The sequence below is a fragment of the Bombina bombina genome, chromosome 6 (genome assembly GCF_027579735.1).
Source record: "Bombina bombina isolate aBomBom1 chromosome 6, aBomBom1.pri, whole genome shotgun sequence".
Taxonomy (NCBI): domain Eukaryota; kingdom Metazoa; phylum Chordata; class Amphibia; order Anura; family Bombinatoridae; genus Bombina; species Bombina bombina.
The window spans coordinates 1,063,385,251-1,063,407,377 of NC_069504.1; the positions used below are offsets into that span (position 1 = coordinate 1,063,385,251).

Here is a 22,127-nt window from a genome sequence, read left to right on the forward strand (position 1 = left end):
GGTGATAAGCTTCCCTGAACAGAAAGGTCTTTAGGGAACGTTTAAAGGAGGAGAGGTTAGGGGCAAGTCTGACATCTCGAGGAAGTGCATTCCAGAGGGTTGGTGCCGCACGAGAGAAGTCCTGTAGTCTAGAATGAAAGGAGGTGATGGTAGAGGACGCAAGAAGCAGGTCATTGTTGGATCTTAGGGGACGGGCAAGAGTATATTTGTTGATGAGTAAGGACAGGTAGGGTGGTGTAGCATTGGTGAGGGCTTTGTAGGTCAGGGTGAGAATTTTGAAGGGACTCACAGAGAGGCGCAGCAGAAACAGAGCATCGAGAGAGGTGGATTAGCCTGGCAGATGCATTTAGGACAGATTGGAGGGGAGAGAGGCGGGAGAGAGGGAGGCCAGTTAGTAAGTTGTTACAGTAGTCAAGTCGGGAAATTACCAGGGAGTGGATGAGCTGTTTGGTAGTTTCAGCACTCAGAAACGGGCGAATTTTGGAGATATTGCGTAGGTGGTTGCGGCAGGATGAAGAGAGCAGTTGGATGTGGGGAATGAAGGACAGATTTGAGTCAAGCGTGACTCCGAGGCAGCGGACTTGGGGTGATGGGGAGATAGTGGTGCCGCCAACAGTGATAGAAAAATTGGAGACTGGAGTGGAGCTAGAGAGGGGAATTAGAAGTAGTTCGATCATGGACATATTTATTTTTAGGTGGTGAGAGGCCATCCAGGAGGAAATGCCAGATAAGCAGTCGCTGATGTGAGAGTTGACAGAAGGAGAGAGTGCAGGGGTGGAAAGGTAGATCTGGGTATCATCAGCATAGAGGTGATAGCTGAAGCCATAGCTGTTGATAAGTTTACCCAGTGAAGAAGTGTAAATAGAGAACAGTAGAGGACCCAGGACAGAGCCTTGAGGTACTCCAACAGACAGGGACAATAGAGAGGAGGAGTCACCAGCAAAAGAGACTGAGAAGGATCTGTTAGAGAGATAAGAGTGAATCCAGGAGAGGGCAGTGTCACAGAGACCAAGAGAACTGAGAGACCGTAGGAGAAGGGGATGGTCAACAGTGTCAAAGGCAGCAGATAGGTCAAGTAAGATGAGTATAGAGTAGTAGCCTTTGTTTTTAGCAGAAAGGAGATTGTTAGTAACCTTGGTGTCTCAGTTGAGTGTTGGGGACGGAAGCCAGATTGCAGGGGGTCGAGCAATGAGTTGGAGGACAGGAAGTGGGTTAGGCGATTTTTTTTTCAAGGAGTTTTGAAGCTAGTGGGAGCAGTGATATGGGGCGGTAGTTTGCAGGGGAGTTAGGGTTGAGGGAGGGTTTTTTGAAGATGGGGGTGACCTTCGCATGTTTGAAGGAGGCAGGGAATGAGCCGGTAGAAAGGGATAGGTTAAATATGTGATTAAGAGCCGGAGTGAGGGTGGTAGACAGAGAAGGGATTAGATGTGAAGGAATAGGGTCAAGTGGGCAGGTAGTGAGGTGTGAGGAAGACAAAAGGGAAGTCACTTCACTCTCAGTGGTTGGGAGGAGGGTGCAGAGAGTGGCAGAGGGGGTGACTGGGAGCGGAGTTGGGAGATTGCAGGTTTGTGTTGGGATGTTTCCTCGGATTGCAAGTGTTTTATTGAGAAAATAGTCAGCAAGGTCTTGAGCACTGAATGCAGATGAGGGGGGTGGTGCAGGTGGGTAGAGGAGAGAGTTGAAAATAGAGAAGAGTCTTTTAGGGTTTGAGGAGTGAGTGGATATAAGAGAGGAGAAGTAGGTTTGCTTAGCTAAGCGAAGAGCAGAGCTGTAAGAGTAGAGAATTAACTTATAGTGCATGAAATCATGTTCAGAGCGGGAGCATTTTTGTAGGTGACGCGTTTGTTGTGAGTGCCAGGGTTGGAGCTGATGACGTGGGGCTTTGCGAGGTTGGGGTGGAGCGAGAGTGTCAAGTGCAGCAGAGAGAGTATTGTTATAGTGGGTTATAGCAAGGTCAGGGCAGGATACCGTGGAAGTGTGGGGGAGGCGTAGTTGAATAAGATTGGAGAGTTGGGGAGCGTCCACAGTGTGCAGATTTCTGCTGGTGCGGGGGCGAGAGGGGGAAGGAGGTTTAGTATCTATATTAGGGTTAAAGGTGAGCAGATGGTGGTCTGAGATGGGAAATGGGCGACATGCAACATTAGAGAGAGAGCAGAGATAGGAGAATACCAGATCAATCAAGTGTCCATCGCGGTGGGTAGGGAATAGGGTGGATCGTGAGAGGCCGAAGGAGTTAGTGAGTGAGAGAAGTTTAGAGGCAGCAGGGGCAGATGGGTTGTCAATGGGGATGTTGAAGTCCCCTAGGATTAGAGCATGTGTATTTGTGGAGAGAAAGTAAGGAAGCCAGGCAGCAAAGTTGTCAAGGAATTGGGAAGTTGGTCCAGAGGGGCGATAGATAACTACCACTCAGAGAGAGAGGGGAGAACAGTCGAATGCAGTGGACTTCAAAGGAAGAAAAGGAGAGAGATGGAAATGGGGATAGGTACTGATAGGAGCAGGAGGGGGAGAGTAAGATGCCAACACCGCCACCGTGTCTCTCATCTGGCCTAGGTGTGTGGCTAAAGTGAAGACCACCGTGTGTGAGAGCAGCAATGGAAGCAGTGTCAGAGGAAGATAGCCAGGTTTCAGTAAAAGCTAATATATGTGTTTATATATATATATGTATATGTGTGTGTGTGTTTATATATATATATATATATATATATATATATATATATATATATATATATGTATATGTGTGTGTGTGTGTGTGTGTATATATATATATATATATATATATATGTGTGTGTATGTGTATGTATATATATATATATAGTTCCAAAAAAGAGCACTCTCACCATAACAGCAACTGCCAGGGTGCCAACAGTTAAATATAATAGGTAAGAGGCGGCACTCACTGGTCCTTCCAAAGTGTACTTTATTTGAACAAAGTGACGTTTTGGGGACACACTCCCCTTCCTCAGACAAGTCCCCGTTTGCGCTCGAGCACTAACTCCGCTACAAATAAGCTTTTTGCATGCGTTGGGTAGGGCTCGTATTACAAGTTGAAAGAAAACTCTTTTCGCTCACACGCTAACCCAAAGCACGTAAAAAGCCGAACTTAGAATGATGCGCGCCCGATAACATTTTCCCTTATAGAATTCAATGGAGCAAAAAAAATGGAAACAAAACCCTACTCGCAAATCAAATCGTATATTCTCAAGTGCACTAACCCGACATGAAAATATGAATATTTCAAATTCTAATGTTCTTAACATAGCAGAATATGTTCAATTTATTCATAAAAACATATTTCTACATATATCTGATGTTTTTTGCTAAAAACAAAATTTATGCTTACCTGAAAATATTTTCTTTCGGAATGATGATTGTCCACAGTCCTCCATAACATATGGGATATATTTCCTGGCACTAGGAGGTCAAGACCCCATATAAGAGCTTAAAATCCATCCAACCTCCCATCTCTCTCTTAGTTTAATGTATAGCAGAGTAGAGAATAGGACAAATATAGGTAGGAAAGACAAAGCAGGGTCTGTAGAGGTGTCATTAGAACAGTCAGCAAAATATTTAAACAGGTGGAGTCTGAGGACCATCATCATTCAGAAAATGATGGTCAACGGTCCTCCATAACATATTGGATTAATAGCCAAGAATATAGTCTATGTTACGGAAAGGGTGGGACAATTTTTCTGGCAGTTCCTATTCAGCCAACACTGCGGCTTGAAGGACTTTCCTGCCAAAAGCAGCTTGTGAAGAAGGAAAAATATCAAAGCGCTAAAATTTGGATAAAGTATGCAGAGAAGACTGTGTTGCTTTCAGCTTTGCAAATCTGCTCTAAAGATGCATCATTTTTAAAGCCCCCAATCTATCTATTGGGTACTTGTATAGCGCAAACTAATCACCCGTGAGGGTCTCAAGGCGCTATGGGGAGGGGGGAGAGGGGGGCTAATGGAAGACGATTCAGTCGAAGAGCCAGGTCTTGAGGTCCTTCCTGAAGTTTGTAAGGGAGGTGGATTGTCTGAGGTGCAGCGGGAGGGAGTTCCATGACCTTGCTGCCATATAGGAAAAGGATTTTCCTCCAGCTTTTTTTTCTTGATGCGGGGGATGACTGCGAGTGCTTGGTCGGCAGAACGGAGTTGTCTGGAGGGGGTGTAGAAATTGACACGGTGGTTGATGTATTCAGGACCGATGTTGTGGAAGGCCTTGAATGCATGGGTTAGGAGCTTGAAGGTGATTCTCTTGTTGACGGGGAGCCAGTGTAGGTTCCTTAGATGTTCGGTGATGTGGTTTTGGCGAGGGATGTCGAGAATGAGTCTGGCCGAGGTGTTCTGGATGCGTTGGACCCGGCGTAGAGTGCATTGCCGTAGTCCAGTCGACTACTGACGAGGGCGTGGGTGACAGATTTTCTAGTTTCAGTGGGGATCCACTTGAAGATTTTTCGCAGTAGGTGGAGTATGTGAAAACAAGTCGAAGAGACGGCGTTGACTTGGCGGTCCATGGAAAGTGATGAGTCGAGGATGACGCCTAGATTTCGTGCGTGGTGTGTTGGAGTTGGAGGGTGTCCGAGGGCTGTGGGCCACCAGGAGTCATCCCATGCAGATTTGGTGGGTCCGAGGAGGAGGATTTCGGTCTTGTCAGTGTTGAGTTTGAGACGGTTGTTGTTCATCCAGGTGGCAATTGCTTCGTGGACATTTTTCTTGGCGGTGGCAGGGTCTCGGGTGAGTGAGATGATTAACTGGGTATCGTCGGCGTAGGAGACGATGTTGAGGTTGTGTTGTCCGACGATGTCGGCGAGGGGGGCCATGTAGATGTTGAAGAGGGTGGGGCTAAGAGAAGAGCCTTGGGGTACGCCGCAGCTGATTGCTGTGGGATTGGAGGAGAAGGGTGGGAGTCTGACTTTCTGGGTTCTGCCGCTGAGGAAGGAGGTGATCCATTCCAGGGCCAATGTTGCAACTGTTCTTGTAGAAAGAGCTGTAATAGGCTAAAGAGGCAACTTTCCCTTGTGAATCACTTGTTTGAGCAAAAAGGCCAACGCTACCTTAGTAGCTTTCTGCCCCTAACGAGTCTCAGAGTAGTGAAGAAACAAACTATATGTTTGTCTGAAATCTTTAGTAGCTTGGAGATAGAATTTTAAAGCCCTGACTACATCAAGATTATGTAATAGCTGCTCCTTAGAGCTAGTAGGATCAGAACACAATAAAGGAACAACAATTTCTTGATTGATATTCTCTGTAGAAAATACCTTAGGAAGAAAATCATATTTAGTAGTGTCTCAAAACTAGGCGTTCAACCTCTATACCATGAAATTTAGAGATTCTGATGGAAAAGAGCACCTTGAGACAATAGGTGTTGTCTCAGATGAAGAAGCAATGTTGGAGATAAGGACATCTGCACTACATCCGCATGCCATGCCCTCCAAGGCCAGGCCGGAGCAAATAATATTACTGATGTTGACTCCTGTTTGATCAGTGCAATTACGCTTGGAAAAAGAACAAACAAAGGAAAAAGGAATGCTAGATGCAACTACCATGGACATACCAAGGCGTCTATCATGTGAGCCTTTGGCTCTTTTGATTTTGCACAATGCCTTGGAAGCTTGTGATTTAAATGAGAGGCCATCAGATGTCCTGTAAGCCCCATTTGATCATTAAACGATTGCAAATATCCAAATAGAGAGACCACTCTCTTGGATGGACCAATTGACTGCTGAGATGATCCACCTCCCAGTTATTCACACCTGGTATGTTAAGTGCTGATAGGGAGCAATTCCTCTCTGCCTAAGACAGATTTTGAGAAACTTCCTGCATGGCCAGTGGACTGCAGATACTCCCTTGATGATTTATGTATGCCACAACCGTGATATTGTCCAACTGGAAACAGATAAACTTTTCCTCCTTCAATAGGGGCCAAGAGCCAGAAGAATTGCTCAAAGTTCCAGAAAGTTGATTGGTAACCTTGCCTCTAGAGGAAACCAAAATCTGTGCGCTTTTTGAGAAACCCAGACCTCCCCCACAGCCTGAGAGACTGGCATCTGTCGGCACAATAGACCAAGACTGATAAAGGAAGGATGCCCCAAGGGTCAAAAAAAGACTTTGTGTCCTCATATAAAGCTTAACTGACGGAGAAATCCAAAGCAATCTGTTCCAAATGTAGATAATTCTTCGTCAACTGAGGTAACAGACAATTAAAGAGGTGTCAAGTGAAGAGGGGCAAAAGGAACTGTGTCTGAAGCAGCTACCATAAGACCCACCGCTTCCATGCAGTGAGTTACTGATGGAAATGGAGCCCTTTGTAGGGAGAGACACAAGATAGGACCGCTGGTCAAAAGGAGGACTCTGCTTTAAAGAGATCAAAACTCTCGATCTCTTGAAGGACAAACAGAATCAGTCCATATATCCAAACTATTTTTCCAGATGAATCCTAAAATATATATATAAAAAAAAAGTTTACATAAGTTTATACAAAGATTATAAATCTGTACATGACATAAACATCAGTGTGTAGTATACATGTATTATACTTAAAGGGTTAGAAATCTTTTCAAATTTGTATGAATGAAAAATAAATTATAAGATACCTCAATACTAAAACTTTTACATACACTTACTTTAATCCAAAAACGAAGCTTCTAATACAAATTAAATAATATTTTAATTTCTTCTAAAAACGGCTCTAACGACCGCCCATAAAGAAGGCTGGAGTTCTCAAGAATTAATTCTCACATCCTCCAATCGCACTACACTATCACACCTCTAATTTAAATATTCATTATGTTATGCCTTTTGCAAAATCGCATGCGCTGTATAATTCAAGTGCAATCGCATGCGTGCTGTACACTTGAACTCCTGTTCGCCATTTTTATTTCTCTGCTCCCACGCATGGGCAGACACAGCCTACAGTCATAATCACACTGATTATGACATTGTCAAATATGCTCGTCAGTCTGGGGGTTGCTAAAGACTTAGCTAGAAATTATGCAGTAGCTCTGTGGGTTCCTCCAAGTCTGACTTGCATTGGCTATGTCCGCTCCGTCTTCTGATCTCTGCTGTGCCACTCCCACAATGTTACGGTGCAGGTCCAGGATTGATGACAAGCCAGCTGACACTAAACTAGTAGAAATCCATTTGCGCATGCGTGGGTCAGATACCATAGGAATGCGCATGCGGGCCGCCATGATTGTTCTACTCAGGTAGAACACGCTAATTTCCTATTAATAATGAGGACAAAAAATGGGCTTGGCAGCAATAATAATTTAATCAGGGAAATACAAGTAAACCAAAAAAAATTGCTTATACATGTCATTTGCACTTTATAAGTATTTGATAAAAGGTTTTGAAATATGGAAAGTTTATTTTGGGGTTTACTATCCCTTTAAGCATTTGTACATATTTAGTCTGTCATGCGGTCTTACTGACTAGAGAAGCACCACATATAGATCAACAGGTACACAGTAGATACTTGTAAATGCATGTCCAGAATAATCAGAGATTGTGTATACTCACAAAGTGAATACACATGTTCTATGACGATTTACCACCTGGGTGCAGCTTCTTTTAGCCCAGTAATGCTTTTCACACAGTAGAACTTTCCTGTAGTATATCAGTCTGATCCCGCCTATTACGGTCAGTCCAGCTCCGAAATACTAGGCAATTCCTCTCTGAACAAGGAACACAGCAACCCCAGACAATCGTTTCGGCCTTCATTGGGTCTCGTCAGTGAGGTGTGGCCATATACCTCTAAGCACACTGAGCAAGGAGTCCACGTCTGGTTGCCCCTTTTTCCCTAAAGGAGACTAAATACATACAGAGAGAAGCGCACTCATAAGAACGAACAACTAGCTCAATACTATTGTTAGCCTGTTCTATGGAGATTTACGTCTGGGTGCAGCTTCTTTTAGCCCAGTAATGCTTTTCACAGAGTAGAACTTTCCTGTAGTGTATCAGTCTGATCCCGCCTATTACGGTCAGTCCAGCGCCGAAATACTGTACCAGTCAATTCCTCTCTGAACAAGGTATTGAGCTGGTTGTTCGTTCCTGTGAGTGCGCTTCTCTTTGTATGTATTTAGTCTCCCTATGGGAAAAAGGGGCAACCAGACGTGCACTCCTTGCTCAGTGTGCTTAGAGGAATAATAATTTATGCTTACCTGATAAATTTATTTCTCTTGTAGTGTATCCAGTCCACGGATCATCCATTACTTGTGGGATATTCTCCTTCCCAACAGGAAGTTGCAAGAGGATCACCCACAGCAGAGCTTCTATATAGCTCCTCCCCTCACTGCCATATCCAGTCATTCGACCAAAACAAGACGAGAAAGGAGAAACCATAGGGTGCAGTGGTGACTGTAGTTTAATTAAAATTTAGACCTGCCTTAAAAAGGACAGGGCGGGCCGTGGACTGGATACACTAAAAGAGAAATAAATTTATCAGGTAAGCATAAATTATGTTTTCTCTTGTTAAGTGTATCCAGTCCACGGATCATCCATTACTTGTGGGATACCAATACCAAAGCTAAAGTACACGGATGATGGGAGGGACAAGGCAGGAACTTAAACGGAAGGAACCACTGCCTGTAGAACCTTTCTCCCAAAAACAGCCTCCGAAGAAGCAAAAGTGTCAAATTTGTAAAATTTTGAAAAGGTGTGAAGCGAAGACCAAGTCGCAGCCTTGCAAATCTGTTCAACAGAGGCCTTATTTTTAAAGGCCCAGGTGGAAGCCACAGCTCTAGTAGAATGAGCTGTAATCCTTTCAGGGGGCTGCTGTCCAGCAGTCTCATAGGCTAAGCGTATTATGCTCCGAAGCCAAAAGGAGAGAGAGGTTGCCGAAGCTTTTTGACCTCTCCTCTGTCCAGAATAAACGACAAACAGGGCAGATATTTGACGAAAATCTTTAGTAGCCTGTAAGTAAAACTTCAAGGCACGGACTACGTCCAGATTATTCAAAAGACGTTCCTTCTTTGAAGAAGGATTAGGACACAATGATGGAACAACAATCTCTTGATTGATATTCCTGTTAGAAACCACCTTAGGAAAAAACCCAGGTTTGGTATGCAGAACTACCTTGTCTGAATGAAAAATCAGATAAGGAGAATCACAATGTAAGGCAGATAACTCAGAGACTCTTCGAGCCGAGGAAATAGCCATCAAAAACAGAACTTTCCAAGATAAAAGTTTAATATCAATGGAATGAAGGGGTTCAAACGGAACTCCCTGAAGAACTTTAAGAACCAAGTTTAAGCTCCACGGGGGAGCAACAGTTTTAAACACAGGCTTAATCCTAACCAAAGCCTGACAAAATGCCTGGACGTCTGGAACTTCTGCCAGACGCTTGTGCAAAAGAATAGACAGAGCAGAGATCTGTCCTTTTAAAGAACTAGCTGATAAGCCTTTGTCCAAACCCTCTTGGAGAAAGGACAATATCCTAGGAATCCTAACCTTACTCCATGAGTAACTCTTGGATTCACACCAATAAAGATATTTACGCCATATCTTATGGTAGATTTTCCTGGTGACAGGCTTCCGAGCCTGTATTAAGGTATCAATGACTGACTCGGAGAAGCCACGCCTTGATAGAATCAAGCGTTCAATCTCCATGCAGTCAGTCTCAGAGAAATTAGATTTGGATGATTGAAAGGACCTTGTATTAGAAGGTCCTGACTCAGAGGCAGAGTCCATGGTGGAAGAGATGACATGTCCACTAGGTCTGCATACCAGGTCCTGCGTGGCCACGCAGGCGCTATCAGAATCACTGATGCTCTCTCCTGTTTGATCTTGGCAGTCGAGGGAGCAGAGGAAACGGTGGAAACACATAGGCCAGGTTGAAGAACCAAGGAGCTGCTACAGCATCTATCAGCGTTGCTCCCGCGTCCCTGGACCTTGATCCGTAACAAGGAAGCTTGGCGTTCTGGCGAGACGCCATGAGATCCAGTTCTGGTTTGCCCCAACGATGGACCAGTTGAGCAAACACCTCCGGATGGAGTTCCCACTCCCCCGGATGAAAAGTCTGACGACTTAGAAAATCCGCCTCCCAGTTCTCTACGCCTGGGATGTGGATCGCTGACAGGTGGCAAGAGTGAGACTCTGCCCAGCGAATTATCTTGGAGACTTCTAACATCGCTAGGGAACTCCTGGTTCCCCCTTGATAGTTGATGTAAGCCACAGTCGTGATGTTGTCCGACTGAAATCTGATGAACCTCAGTGTTGCTAACTGAGGCCAAGCTAGAAGAGCATTGAATATTGCTCTTAACTCCAGAATATTTATTGGGAGGAGTTTCTCTTCCTGAGTCCACGATCCCTGAGCCTTCAGGGAGTTCCAGACTGCGCCCCAACCTAGAAGGCTGGCATCTGTTGTTACAATCGTCCAATCTGGCCTGCGAAAGGTCATACCCTTGGACAGATGGACCCGAGAAAGCCACCAGAGAAGAGAATCTCTGGTCTCTTGATCCAGATTTAGTAGAGGGGACAAATCTGAGTAATCCCCATTCCACTGACTTAGCATGCATAATTGCAGCGGTCTGAGATGCAGGCGCGCAAATGGCACTATGTCCATTGCCGCTACCATTAAGCCGATTACTTCCATGCACTGAGCCACTGACGGGCGTGGAATGGAATGAAGGACACGGCAAGCATTTAGAAGTTTTGATAACCTGGACTCCGTCAGGTAAATTTTCTACAGAATCTATAAGAGTCCCTAGGAAGGAGACTCTTGTGAGTGGTGATAGAGAACTCTTTTCCACGTTCACTTTCCACCCATGCGACCTCAGAAATGCCAGAACTATCTCTGTATGAGACTTGGCAATTTGAAAGCTTGACGCCTGTATCAGGATGTCGTCTAGATACGGAGCCACCGCTATGCCTCGCGGTCTTAGAACCGCCAGAAGTGAGCCCAGAACCTTTGTAAAAATTCTCGGGGCAGTGGCCAACCCGAAGGGAAGAGCTACAAATTGGTAATGCCTGTCTAGAAAGGCAAACCTTAGGAACCGATGATGATCTTTGTGAATCGGTATGTGAAGGTAGGCATCCTTTAAGTCCACTGTGGTCATGTACTGACCCTCTTGGATCATGAGTAGGATGGTTTCCATTTTGAATGATGGAACTCTGAGGAATTTGTTTAAGATCTTTAGATCCAAGATTGGTCTGAAGGTTCCCTCTTTCTTGGGAACCACAAACAGATTTGAATAAAATCCCTGTCCTTGTTCCGTCCGCGGAACTGGATGGATCACTCCCATTACTAGGAGGTCTTGCACACAGCTTAGGAATGCCTCTTTCTTTATCTGGTTTGCTGATAACCTTGAAAGATGAAATCTCCCTTATGGAGGAGAAGCTTTGAAGTCCAGAAGATATCCCTGAGATATGATCTCCAACGCCCAGGGATCCTGAACATCTCTTGCCCACGCCTGGGCGAAGAGAGAAAGTCTGCCCCCCACTAGATCCGTTTCCGGATAGGGGGCCGTTCCTTCATGCTGTCTTATTTTTAAATAACAGTGAAAAAATGCAGTTACACTAACGAAATTTTTACAGTGTATGTAATAAGTTAGCAGAGCATTGCACCCACTTGCAAATGGATGATTAACCCCTTAATACCAAAAACGGAATAACAAATGACAAAAACGTTTTTTAAACAGTCACAACAACTGCCACAGCTCTACTGTGGCTTTTTACCTCCCTCAATACGACTTTTGAAGCCTTTTGAGCCCTTCAGAGAAGTCCTGGATCATGCAGGAAGAAGCTGGATGTCTGTGTCTGTAATTTTTGCTGTGCAAAAAAAACGCTAAAATAGGCCCCTCCCACTCATATTACAACAGTGGGAAGCCTCAGGGAACTGTTTCTAGGCAAAATTCAAGCCAGCCATGTGGAAAAACTAGGCCCCAATAAGTTTTATCACCAAACATATGTAAAAAACGATTAAACATGCCAGCAAACGTTTTAAAATACACTTTTATAAGAGTATGTATCTCTATTAATAAGCCTGATACCAGTCGCTATCACTGCATTTAAGGCTTTACTTACATTACTTCGGTATCAGCAGCATTTTCTAGCAAATTCCATCCATAGAAAAACAGAATTTATGTTTACCTGATAAATTACTTTCTCCAACGGTGTGTCCGGTCCACGGCGTCATCCTTACTTGTGGGATATTCTCCTCCCCAACAGGAAATGGCAAAGAGCCCAGCAAAGCTGGTCACATGATCCCTCCTAGGCTCCGCCTACCCCAGTCATTCGACCGACGTTAAGGAGGAATATTTGCATAGGAGAAACCATATGGTACCGTGGTGACTGTAGTTAAAGAAAATAAATTATCAGACCTGATTAAAAAAACCAGGGCGGGCCGTGGACCGGACACACCGTTGGAGAAAGTAATTTATCAGGTAAACATAAATTCTGTTTTCTCCAACATAGGTGTGTCCGGTCCACGGCGTCATCCTTACTTGTGGGAACCAATACCAAAGCTTTAGGACACGGATGAAGGGAGGGAGCAAATCAGGTCACCTAAATGGAAGGCACCACGGCTTGCAAAACCTTTCTCCCAAAAATAGCCTCAGAAGAAGCAAAAGTATCAAACTTGTAAAATTTGGTAAAAGTGTGCAGTGAAGACCAAGTCGCTGCCCTACATATCTGATCAACAGAAGCCTCGTTCTTGAAGGCCCATGTGGAAGCCACAGCCCTAGTGGAATGAGCTGTGATTCTTTCGGGAGGCTGCCGTCCGGCAGACTCGTAAGCCAATCTGATGATGCTTTTAATCCAAAAAGAGAGAGAGGTAGAAGTTGCTTTTTGACCTCTCCTTTTACCAGAATAAACAACAAACAAGGAAGATGTTTGTCTAAAATCCTTTGTAGCATCTAAATAGAATTTTAGAGCGCGAACAACATCCAAATTGTGCAACAAACGTTCCTTCTTTGAAACTGGTTTCGGACACAGAGAAGGTACGATAATCTCCTGGTTAATGTTTTTGTTAGAAACAACTTTTGGAAGAAAACCAGGTTTAGTACGTAAAACCACCTTATCTGCATGGAACACCAGATAAGGAGGAGAACACTGCAGAGCAGATAATTCTGAAACTCTTCTAGCAGAAGAGATTGCAACTAAAAACAAAACTTTCCAAGATAATAACTTAATATCAACGGAATGTAAGGGTTCAAACGGAACCCCCTGAAGAACTGAAAGAACTAAATTGAGACTCCAAGGAGGAGTCAAAGGTTTGTAAACAGGCTTAATTCTAACCAGAGCCTGAACAAAGGCTTGAACATCTGGCACAGCTGCCAGCTTTTTGTGAAGTAACACAGACAAGGCAGAAATCTGTCCCTTCAGGGAACTTGCAGATAATCCTTTTTCCAATCCTTCTTGAAGGAAGGATAGAATCTTAGGAATCTTAACCTTGTCCCAAGGGAATCCTTTAGATTCACACCAACAGATATATTTTTTCCAAATTTTGTGGTAAATCTTTCTAGTTACAGGCTTTCTGGCCTGAACAAGAGTATCGATAACAGAATCTGAGAACCCTCGCTTCGATAAGATCAAGCGTTCAATCTCCAAGCAGTCAGCTGGAGTGAAACCAGGTTCGGATGTTCGAACGGACCCTGAACAAGAAGGTCTCGTCTCAAAGGTAGCTTCCAAGGTGGAGCCGATGACATATTCACCAGATCTGCATACCAAGTCCTGCGTGGCCACGCAGGAGCTATCAAGATCACCGACGCCCTCTCCTGATTGATCCTGGCTACCAGCCTGGGGATGAGAGGGAACGGCGGGAACACATAAGCTAGTTTGAAGGTCCAAGGTGCTACTAGTGCATCCACTAGAGCCGCCTTGGGATCCCTGGATCTGGACCCGTAGCAAGGAACTTTGAAGTTCTGACGAGAGGCCATCAGATCCATGTCTGGAATGCCCCACAGCTGAGTGACTTGGGCAAAGATTTCCGGATGGAGTTCCCACTCCCCCGGATGCAATGTCTGACGACTCAGAAAATCCGCTTCCCAATTTTCCACTCCTGGGATGTGGATAGCGGACAGGTGGCAGGAGTGAGACTCCGCCCATAGAATGATTTTGGTAACTTCTTCCATCGCTAGGGAACTCCTTGTTCCCCCCTGATGGTTGATGTACGCAACAGTTGTCATGTTGTCTGATTGAAACCGTATGAACTTGGCCCTCGCTAGCTGAGGCCAAGCCTTGAGAGCATTGAATATCGCTCTCAGTTCCAGAATATTTATCGGTAGAAGAGATTCTTCCCGAGACCAAAGACCCTGAGCTTTCAGGGATCCCCAGACCGCGCCCCAGCCCATCAGACTGGCGTCGGTCGTGACAATGACCCACTCTGGTCTGCGGAATGTCATCCCTCGTGACAGGTTGTCCAGGGACAGCCACCAACGGAGTGAGTCTCTGGTCCTCTGATTTACTTGTATCTTCGGAGACAAGTCTGTATAATCCCCATTCCACTGACTGAGCATGCACAGTTGTAATGGTCTTAGGTGAATGCGCGCAAAAGGAACTATGTCCATAGCCGCTACCATCAACCCGATCACTTCCATGCACTGAGCTATGGAAGGAAGAGGAACGGAATGAAGTATCCGACAAGAGTCTAGAAGCTTTATTTTTCTGGCCTCTGTCAGAAATATCCTCATTTCTAAGGAGTCTATTATTGTTCCCAAGAAGGGAACCCTTGTTGACGGAGATAGAGAACTCTTTTCCACGTTCACTTTCCATCCGTGAGATCTGAGAAAGGCCAGGACGATGTCCGTGTGAGCCTTTGCTTGAGGAAGGGACGACGCTTGAATCAGAATGTCGTCCAAGTAAGGTACTACAGCAATGCCCCTTGGTCTTAGTACAGCTAGAAGGGACCCTAGTACCTTTGTGAAAATCCTTGGAGCAGTGGCTAATCCGAAAGGAAGCGCCACGAACTGGTAATGCTTGTCCAGGAATGCGAACCTTAGGAACCGATGATGTTCCTTGTGGATAGGAATATGTAGATACGCATCCTTTAAATCCACCGTGGTCATGAATTGACCTTCCTGGATGGAAGGAAGAATAGTTCGAATGGTTTCCATCTTGAACGATGGAACCTTGAGAAACTTGTTTAAGATCTTGAGATCTAAGATTGGTCTGAACGTTCCCTCTTTTTTGGGAACTATGAACAGATTGGAGTAGAACCCCATCCCTTGTTCTCTTAATGGAACAGGATGAATCACTCCCATTTTTAACAGGTCTTCTACACAATGTAAGAATGCCTGTCTTTTTATGTGGTCTGAAGACAACTGAGACCTGTGGAACCTCCCCCTTGGGGGAAGTCCCTTGAATTCCAGAAGATAACCTTGGGAGACTATTTCTAGCGCCCAAGGATCCAGAACATCTCTTGCCCAAGCCTGAGCGAAGAGAGAGAGTCTGCCCCCCACCAGATCCGGTCCCGGATCGGGGGCCAACATTTCATGCAGTCTTGGTAGCAGTGGCAGGTTTCTTGGCCTGCTTTCCCTTGTTCCAGCCTTGCATTGGTCTCCAAGCTGGCTTGGCTTGAGAAGTATTACCCTCTTGCTTAGAGGACGTAGCACCTCGGGCCGGTCCGTTTCTACGAAAGGGACGAAAATTAGGTTTATTTTTTGCCTTGAAAGGCCGATCCTGAGGAAGGGCGTGGCCCTTACCCCCAGTGATATCAGAGATAATCTCTTTCAAGTCAGGGCCAAACAGCGTTTTCCCCTTGAAAGGAATGTTAAGTAGCTTGTTCTTGGAAGACGCATCAGCCGACCAAGATTTCAACCAAAGCGCTCTGCGCGCCACAATAGCAAACCCAGAATTCTTAGCCGCTAACCTAGCCAATTGCAAAGTGGCGTCTAGGGTGAAAGAATTAGCCAATTTGAGAGCATTGATTCTGTCCATAATCTCCTCATAAGGAGGAGAATCACTATCGACCGCCTTTATCAGCTCATCGAACCAGAAACATGCGGCTGTAGCGACAGGGACAATGCATGCAATTGGTTGTAGAAGGTAACCCTGCTGAACAAACATCTTTTTAAGCAAACCTTCTAATTTTTTATCCATAGGATCTTTGAAAGCACAACTATCCTCTATGGGTATAGTGGTGCGTTTGTTTAAAGTGGAAACCGCTCCCTCGACCTTGGGGACTGTCTGCCATAAGTCCTTTCTGGGGTCGACCAAAGGAAACAATTTTTTAAATATGGGGGGAGGGACGAAAGGAATACCGGGCCTTTCCCATTCTTTATTAACAATGTCCGCCACCCGCTTGGGTATAGGAAAAGCTTCTGGGAGCCCCGGCACCTCTAGGAACTTGTCCATTTTACATAGCTTCTCTGGGATGACCAACTTGTCACAATCATCCAGAGTGGATAATACCTCCTTAAGCAGAATGCGGAGATGTTCCAACTTAAATTTAAATGCAATCACATCAGGTTCAGCCTGTTGAGAAATGTTCCCTGAATCAGTAATTTCTCCCTCAGACAAAACCTCCCTGGCCCCATCAGACTGGGTTAGGGGCCCTTCAGAGATATTAGTATCAGCGTTGCCATGCTCTTCAGTATCTAAAACAGAGCAGCCGCGCTTACGCTGACAAGTGTTCATTTGGGCTAAAATGTTTTTGACAGAATTATCCATTACAGCCGTTAATTGTTGCATAGTAAGGAGTATTGGCGCGCTAGATGTACTAGGGGCCTCCTGAGTGGGCAAGACTCGTGTAGACGAAGGAGGGAATGATGCAGTACCATGCTTACTCCCCTCACTTGAGGAATCATCTTGGGCATCATTGTCATTATCACATAAATCACATTTATTTAAATGAATAGGAATTCTGGCTTCCCCACATTCAGAACACAGTCTATCTGGTAGTTCAGACATGTTAAACAGGCATAAACTTGATAACAAAGTACAAAAACGTTTTAAAATAAAACCGTTACTGTCACTTTAAATTTTAAACTGAACACACTTTATTACTGCAATTGCGAAAAAACATGAAGGAATTGTACAAAATTCACCAAATTTTCACCACAGTGTCTCAAAGCCTTAAAAGTATTGCACACCAAATTTGGAAGCTTTAACCCTTAAAATAACGGAACCGGAGCCGTTTTAAACTTTAACCCCTTTACAGTCCCTGGTATCTGCTTTGCTGAGACCCAACCAAGCCCAAAGGGGAATACGATACCAAATGACGCCTTCAGAAAGTCTTTTCTAAGTATCAGAGCTCCTCACACATGCGACTGCATGCCATGCCTCTCAAAAACAAGTGCGCCACACCGGCGCGAAAATGAGGCTCTGCTTATGCTTTGGGAAAGTCCCTAAGGAATAAGGTGTCTAATACAGTGCCTGCCGATATTCTTATATCAAAATACCCAGATAAAATGATTCCTCAAGGCTAAATATGTGTTAATAATGAATCGATTTAGCCCAGAAAAGTCTACAGTCTTAATAAGCCCTTGTGAAGCCCTTATTTATGATCGTAATAAACATGGCTTACCGGATCCCATAGGGAAAATGACAGCTTCCAGCATTACATCGTCTTGTTAGAATGTGTCATACCTCAAGCAGCAAGAGACTGCACACTGTTCCCCCAACTGAAGTTAATTGCTCTCAACAGTCCTGTGTGGAACAGCCATGGATTTTAGTTACGGTTGCTAAAATCATTTTCCTCATACAAACAGAAATCTTCATCTCTTTTCTGTTTCTGAGTAAATAGTACATACCAGCACTATTTCAAAATAACAAACTCTTGATTGAATAATAAAAACTACAGTTAAACACTAAAAAACTCTAAGCCATCTCCGTGGAGATGTTGCCTGTACAACGGCAAAGAGAATGACTGGGGTAGGCGGAGCCTAGGAGGGATCATGTGACCAGCTTTGCTGGGCTCTTTGCCATTTCCTGTTGGGGAGGAGAATATCCCACAAGTAAGGATGACGCCGTGGACCGGACACACCTATGTTGGAGAAAATATTTTAACTGCACATACCTTATTACAGGAAAACCTGCACGCTATTCCCCCTCTGAAGTTACCTCACTCCTCAGAATATGTGAGAACAGCCATGGATCTTAGTTACTTCTGCTAAGATCATAGAAAACGCAGGCAGATTCTTCTTCTAAATACTGCCTGAGATAAACAGTACACTCCGGTACCATTTAAAAATAACAAACTTTTGATTGAAGAAATAAACTAAGTATAAAACACCACAATCCTCTTACGACCTCCATCTTAGTTGAGAGTTGCAAGAGAATGACTGGATATGGCAGTGAGGGGAGGAGCTATATAGCAGCTCTGCTGTGGGTGATCCTCTTGCAACTTCCTGTTGGGAAGGAGAATATCCCACAAGTAATGGATGATCCGTGGACTGGATACACTTAACAAGAGAAATGGCTACACCTCACTGATGAGGCCAATCAGTGCTGACTCATAAATAACTCCATGGGAGCAAGCACATTGTTATCTATACGGCACACGTGAACTAGTGCTGTCAAAATATGAATGAAGAATAACCCAAAAAGTTAGGAGACAGGGCTAAATTGTAGGAGCCAGTGGTTCCCAGGCAACTGGGTCTGTCAAGCCATGATCTAGGTCATTATAGAGAAAGGCACATATGTTACACAAGTAGACTTGTCAAGTGAAAACTCTACTTCAGTTCCTTTCCAAGTGTGTCAGGAAGTACAAATGTGAAAGTGCACTAAGAATTCACTTACCCCGGGCAGAAGTGAGTGATCATTTTGGAGCAAAAGCACTTTCAATTCCTTCTTACTCAGTAAGCTGATCTCGTTATTCTTAAGCACAGTTAGATTATGCTCTGACTGGATATTGTGACCTAACTTGCATTTAGACCTAAAAAATACAAAAAAATGTTTCTTTAGAGATGTGTCAGTAACACATTTTTTTCATACTCATTATTAGTAACGCATTATTATTATTGTATATTTATAAAGCACCAATATATTAAACAGTGCTATAACAATAAGTACACAGTTGTGTAGTACAATAATCAGAAGGTATTTGCACATATATTAATAAGGGTAGAGGGCCCTTCCCTTGAACCAATGTAAGCTGGAAACCATCTTTACGTAAAACAATCAACAGGACAGGTGGACTTGTGAGATTACATTCTAAACTCTTGTTAAGCTTTAAAGGGACAGTCTACACCAACATTTTTCTTATTTAAAAAGATAGATAATCCCTTTATTACCCATTCCCCGTTTTTGCATAATCAACACAGTTATATTAATATACTTTTTACCTCTGTGATTACCTTGTATCTAAGCCTCTGCAGACAGCCTCCTTATCTAAGTGCTTTTGACAGACATGCAGTGTAGTCAATCAGTGAAGACTCCTAAATAACTTCACGGGAGTGAGCACAATGTTATCTATATGACACATGGGAACTAGCACAGTCTAACTGTGAAAAACTTTCAAAATGCTCTGAGCTAAGAGGCGGTTTTCAACGGTTTAGAAATCAGTTTGAGCCTAGCTAGGTTTAGCTTTTCAAAAATACCACCAAGGGAACAAAGCAAATTTTATGATAAAAGTAAATTGGAAAGTTGTTTAAAATTGCATGCCCTATCTGAATCATGAAAGTTTAGTTTTGACTTTACTGTCCCTTTAATACTCAATAGCCAAAGCTTCACATTTGCTATATATATTTTTGTTCATAGTAAATAGAGGGTCAATGTTTATTTATTAAAACTAGAATGGCAGAACATATGTTTCTCTTGACATTTGTTAACCCCTTTCCGCCGTTAGGATGTTCTATGCCGTCCTAACTGCGCTGAGCTCTAGCGCGGTTAGGACAGCATGGAATGTCCTAACCGTTTGACTGTCCTGAAACTAGGGTTGGACTGTTACCATTGTTTTAAGACCGAGTACAAGTACCGATACTTTTTTCAAATACTCACCGATACCAATTACCAATACTTTTTTTTATGTCATATGACAGTTTACCAAGCACAATACAGACAAATTTCCAAATTACTTTTATCACCAATTTTGCTTTGTTCTCTTGGTATTCTTAGTTGAAAGCTAAACCTAGGAGCTTCATATGTAAATTTCTGAGCCCTTGAAGGCTGTCTCTTCTCTCAGGGCATATTGACAGTTTTTACCACTAGAGGGTGTTAGTTCATGTGTTTCATATAGATAACACTGTGTTCATGCACATGGAGTTCCAGTGAGCCAGCTCTGATTGGCTAAAATGGATGTCTGTCAAAAGAACTGAAATAAGGGGGCAGTTGCAGAGGCTTAGATGCAAGGTAATCAAAGAGGTAAAAAGTGTATTTATATAACTGTTGGTTATGCAAAACTAGGGAATGGGTATCTTTTAAAACAATAAAAATTCTGGTGTAGACTGTCCCTTTAACCCCTTGAGTGCCAACGACGGCTCTGAGCCGTCGCAGAGTTTCTCACTCAGGTGCCAACGACGGCTCAGAGCCATCGCTAGCACTCTCCCACCTTTCATCATTCTTTCATTGTTTGTAGTCCGGAACCACGCTAACAGCTCATTGCGGCTATTTCGACCATGGGACCTTATGTCACTTCCGCATCTCTGTAGTCCAGGGCATCGATTATAGCGCTCAACGTATTAGGACAAGACTTAGGGACAGGCCCCCAAAACAGCATTACTCCATTGGCTAATAAGGAAACACATGTAAGTCTTGTTTACTTTTGTATTTACACGTACTGGTTACGATCGATACTGGTTAGTTCCGATCGTATCACTCACAAGTAACATTTTTAATCTTATTATTTGTTAATAATGATTTCCATTATATCACATACCTTTATTATATAGATAATCACAATTTAAATGTAACACTACCACAACAACTGGGAGTATTGGGAAAGGAAGGAAGTTATTGGATAATTTGTGCAAAGGAAGGGGAGGGTTTATTGGAATATGAGGTTACTGACCCTTATATAAAGGGCAACTACACATACATAGAGTATACAAGCCTGAGGAAACGGGGTGTTCCCCGAGAAACGCGTCGCTACTCTGTATCTTGTTGGGAGATTGGTTTTCACACACCCAGCTGTAATTTGTTATACCTTTGGTATTTTTATTTTGTATAATAAAATACTGATTTTAAACTTTTACATAAGTCTGGTGTTGGTGTGACAATCCCCATATCAGTAACCTAAGGGCAGTTCAGCCCTTCCTCCTATTCCACCTGCAGTTCCAGTCGGAGATCGCCATTGCCATTGGGAATATTGGCCTGAGGTTCAGAAGGCAGAGATTTCCAGCGCTGATCGTATCTGGTGGGGACCTTTACACAGCTAGCTGGTTTGCTGTTGAACACCAGCCCGCTCCTATTGGCATAATAGAGTGCCGCTACTTTTGTGAGTACCCTTAATCTGCTCCTTATTGGATGGTTCTGTCTCTATTGACCTACACATGTGGCGCCTCTGTTTTTCTTTTTGTCTTATCATCATAGAAGTGTATCATCCCTCCAGGTGACGACAGAGAGCGGCCTATTCAAGTTCTGGGACGTCTGAGGACACCTGTTGGACTTTTCATATCTGGCTTGTTCAGTTTATTGCTTTGTATATTTCTTTGAATTATCACACATTATTGTTACCTTAGAGACTAATAATATATATGGTGCATATACATTAGCATATATATATATATTTATATATATATATGTCTTGCTATCATTTGATAAATATATATATATATTTTTATATATTTTCCCTTTTTTTATCTATATTTGTTCATTATCATAGCGCCTCCTATAGAAGCCCAGTGATTGTGGTTATCACGGTGACTTCTTTATTTGAGGGAGATCTGTGGGCTCCCACCCGCTCCTACCCCGGCGATCATGCCTGTAGAGTGTAAAAAAGACAATGGACAATATAGGGAAAGGGGGCATGCTGCTTAGAAACCTGTATCTCAGGCATCTAAGCAGCTACAGACCCCCAAGACCCACCATTGGAAAGGTAATCGCCTAGCCTTTCCAATGGTATAAGTCTTGAAATGAAAAGAAAAAAAGTTAAAATAAATAAAATAAATTAAAAATGTAAAATTTAAAAAACCCTCAAATGTGCTTAGCACCCAGGTGGGAAAGTGCTTAGCACTCAAAGGGTTAAGATAGCTTCTTTATAATTATGAACTGTAACTCAAAAGACATTTTGAAATAATTAAAAAGTTTTATTTAATTGTTGTAACAAAG

General features: G+C 43.5%; 1 protein-coding gene across 2 annotated transcripts in view; it reads right to left on the minus strand.

Annotated features, from left to right (window-relative positions):
- The window catches only part of LOC128664166 (protein mono-ADP-ribosyltransferase PARP12), a 380,066-nt gene that overhangs the window by 311,626 nt on the left and 46,313 nt on the right, over positions 1–22,127 (minus strand). For both annotated transcript variants that reach the window (XM_053718923.1, XM_053718922.1), the window contains exon 2: positions 18,660–18,795. In XM_053718923.1, the coding sequence (XP_053574898.1) occupies positions 18,660–18,795 (136 nt within the window). The remainder of the gene's footprint in view (positions 1–18,659; positions 18,796–22,127) is intronic.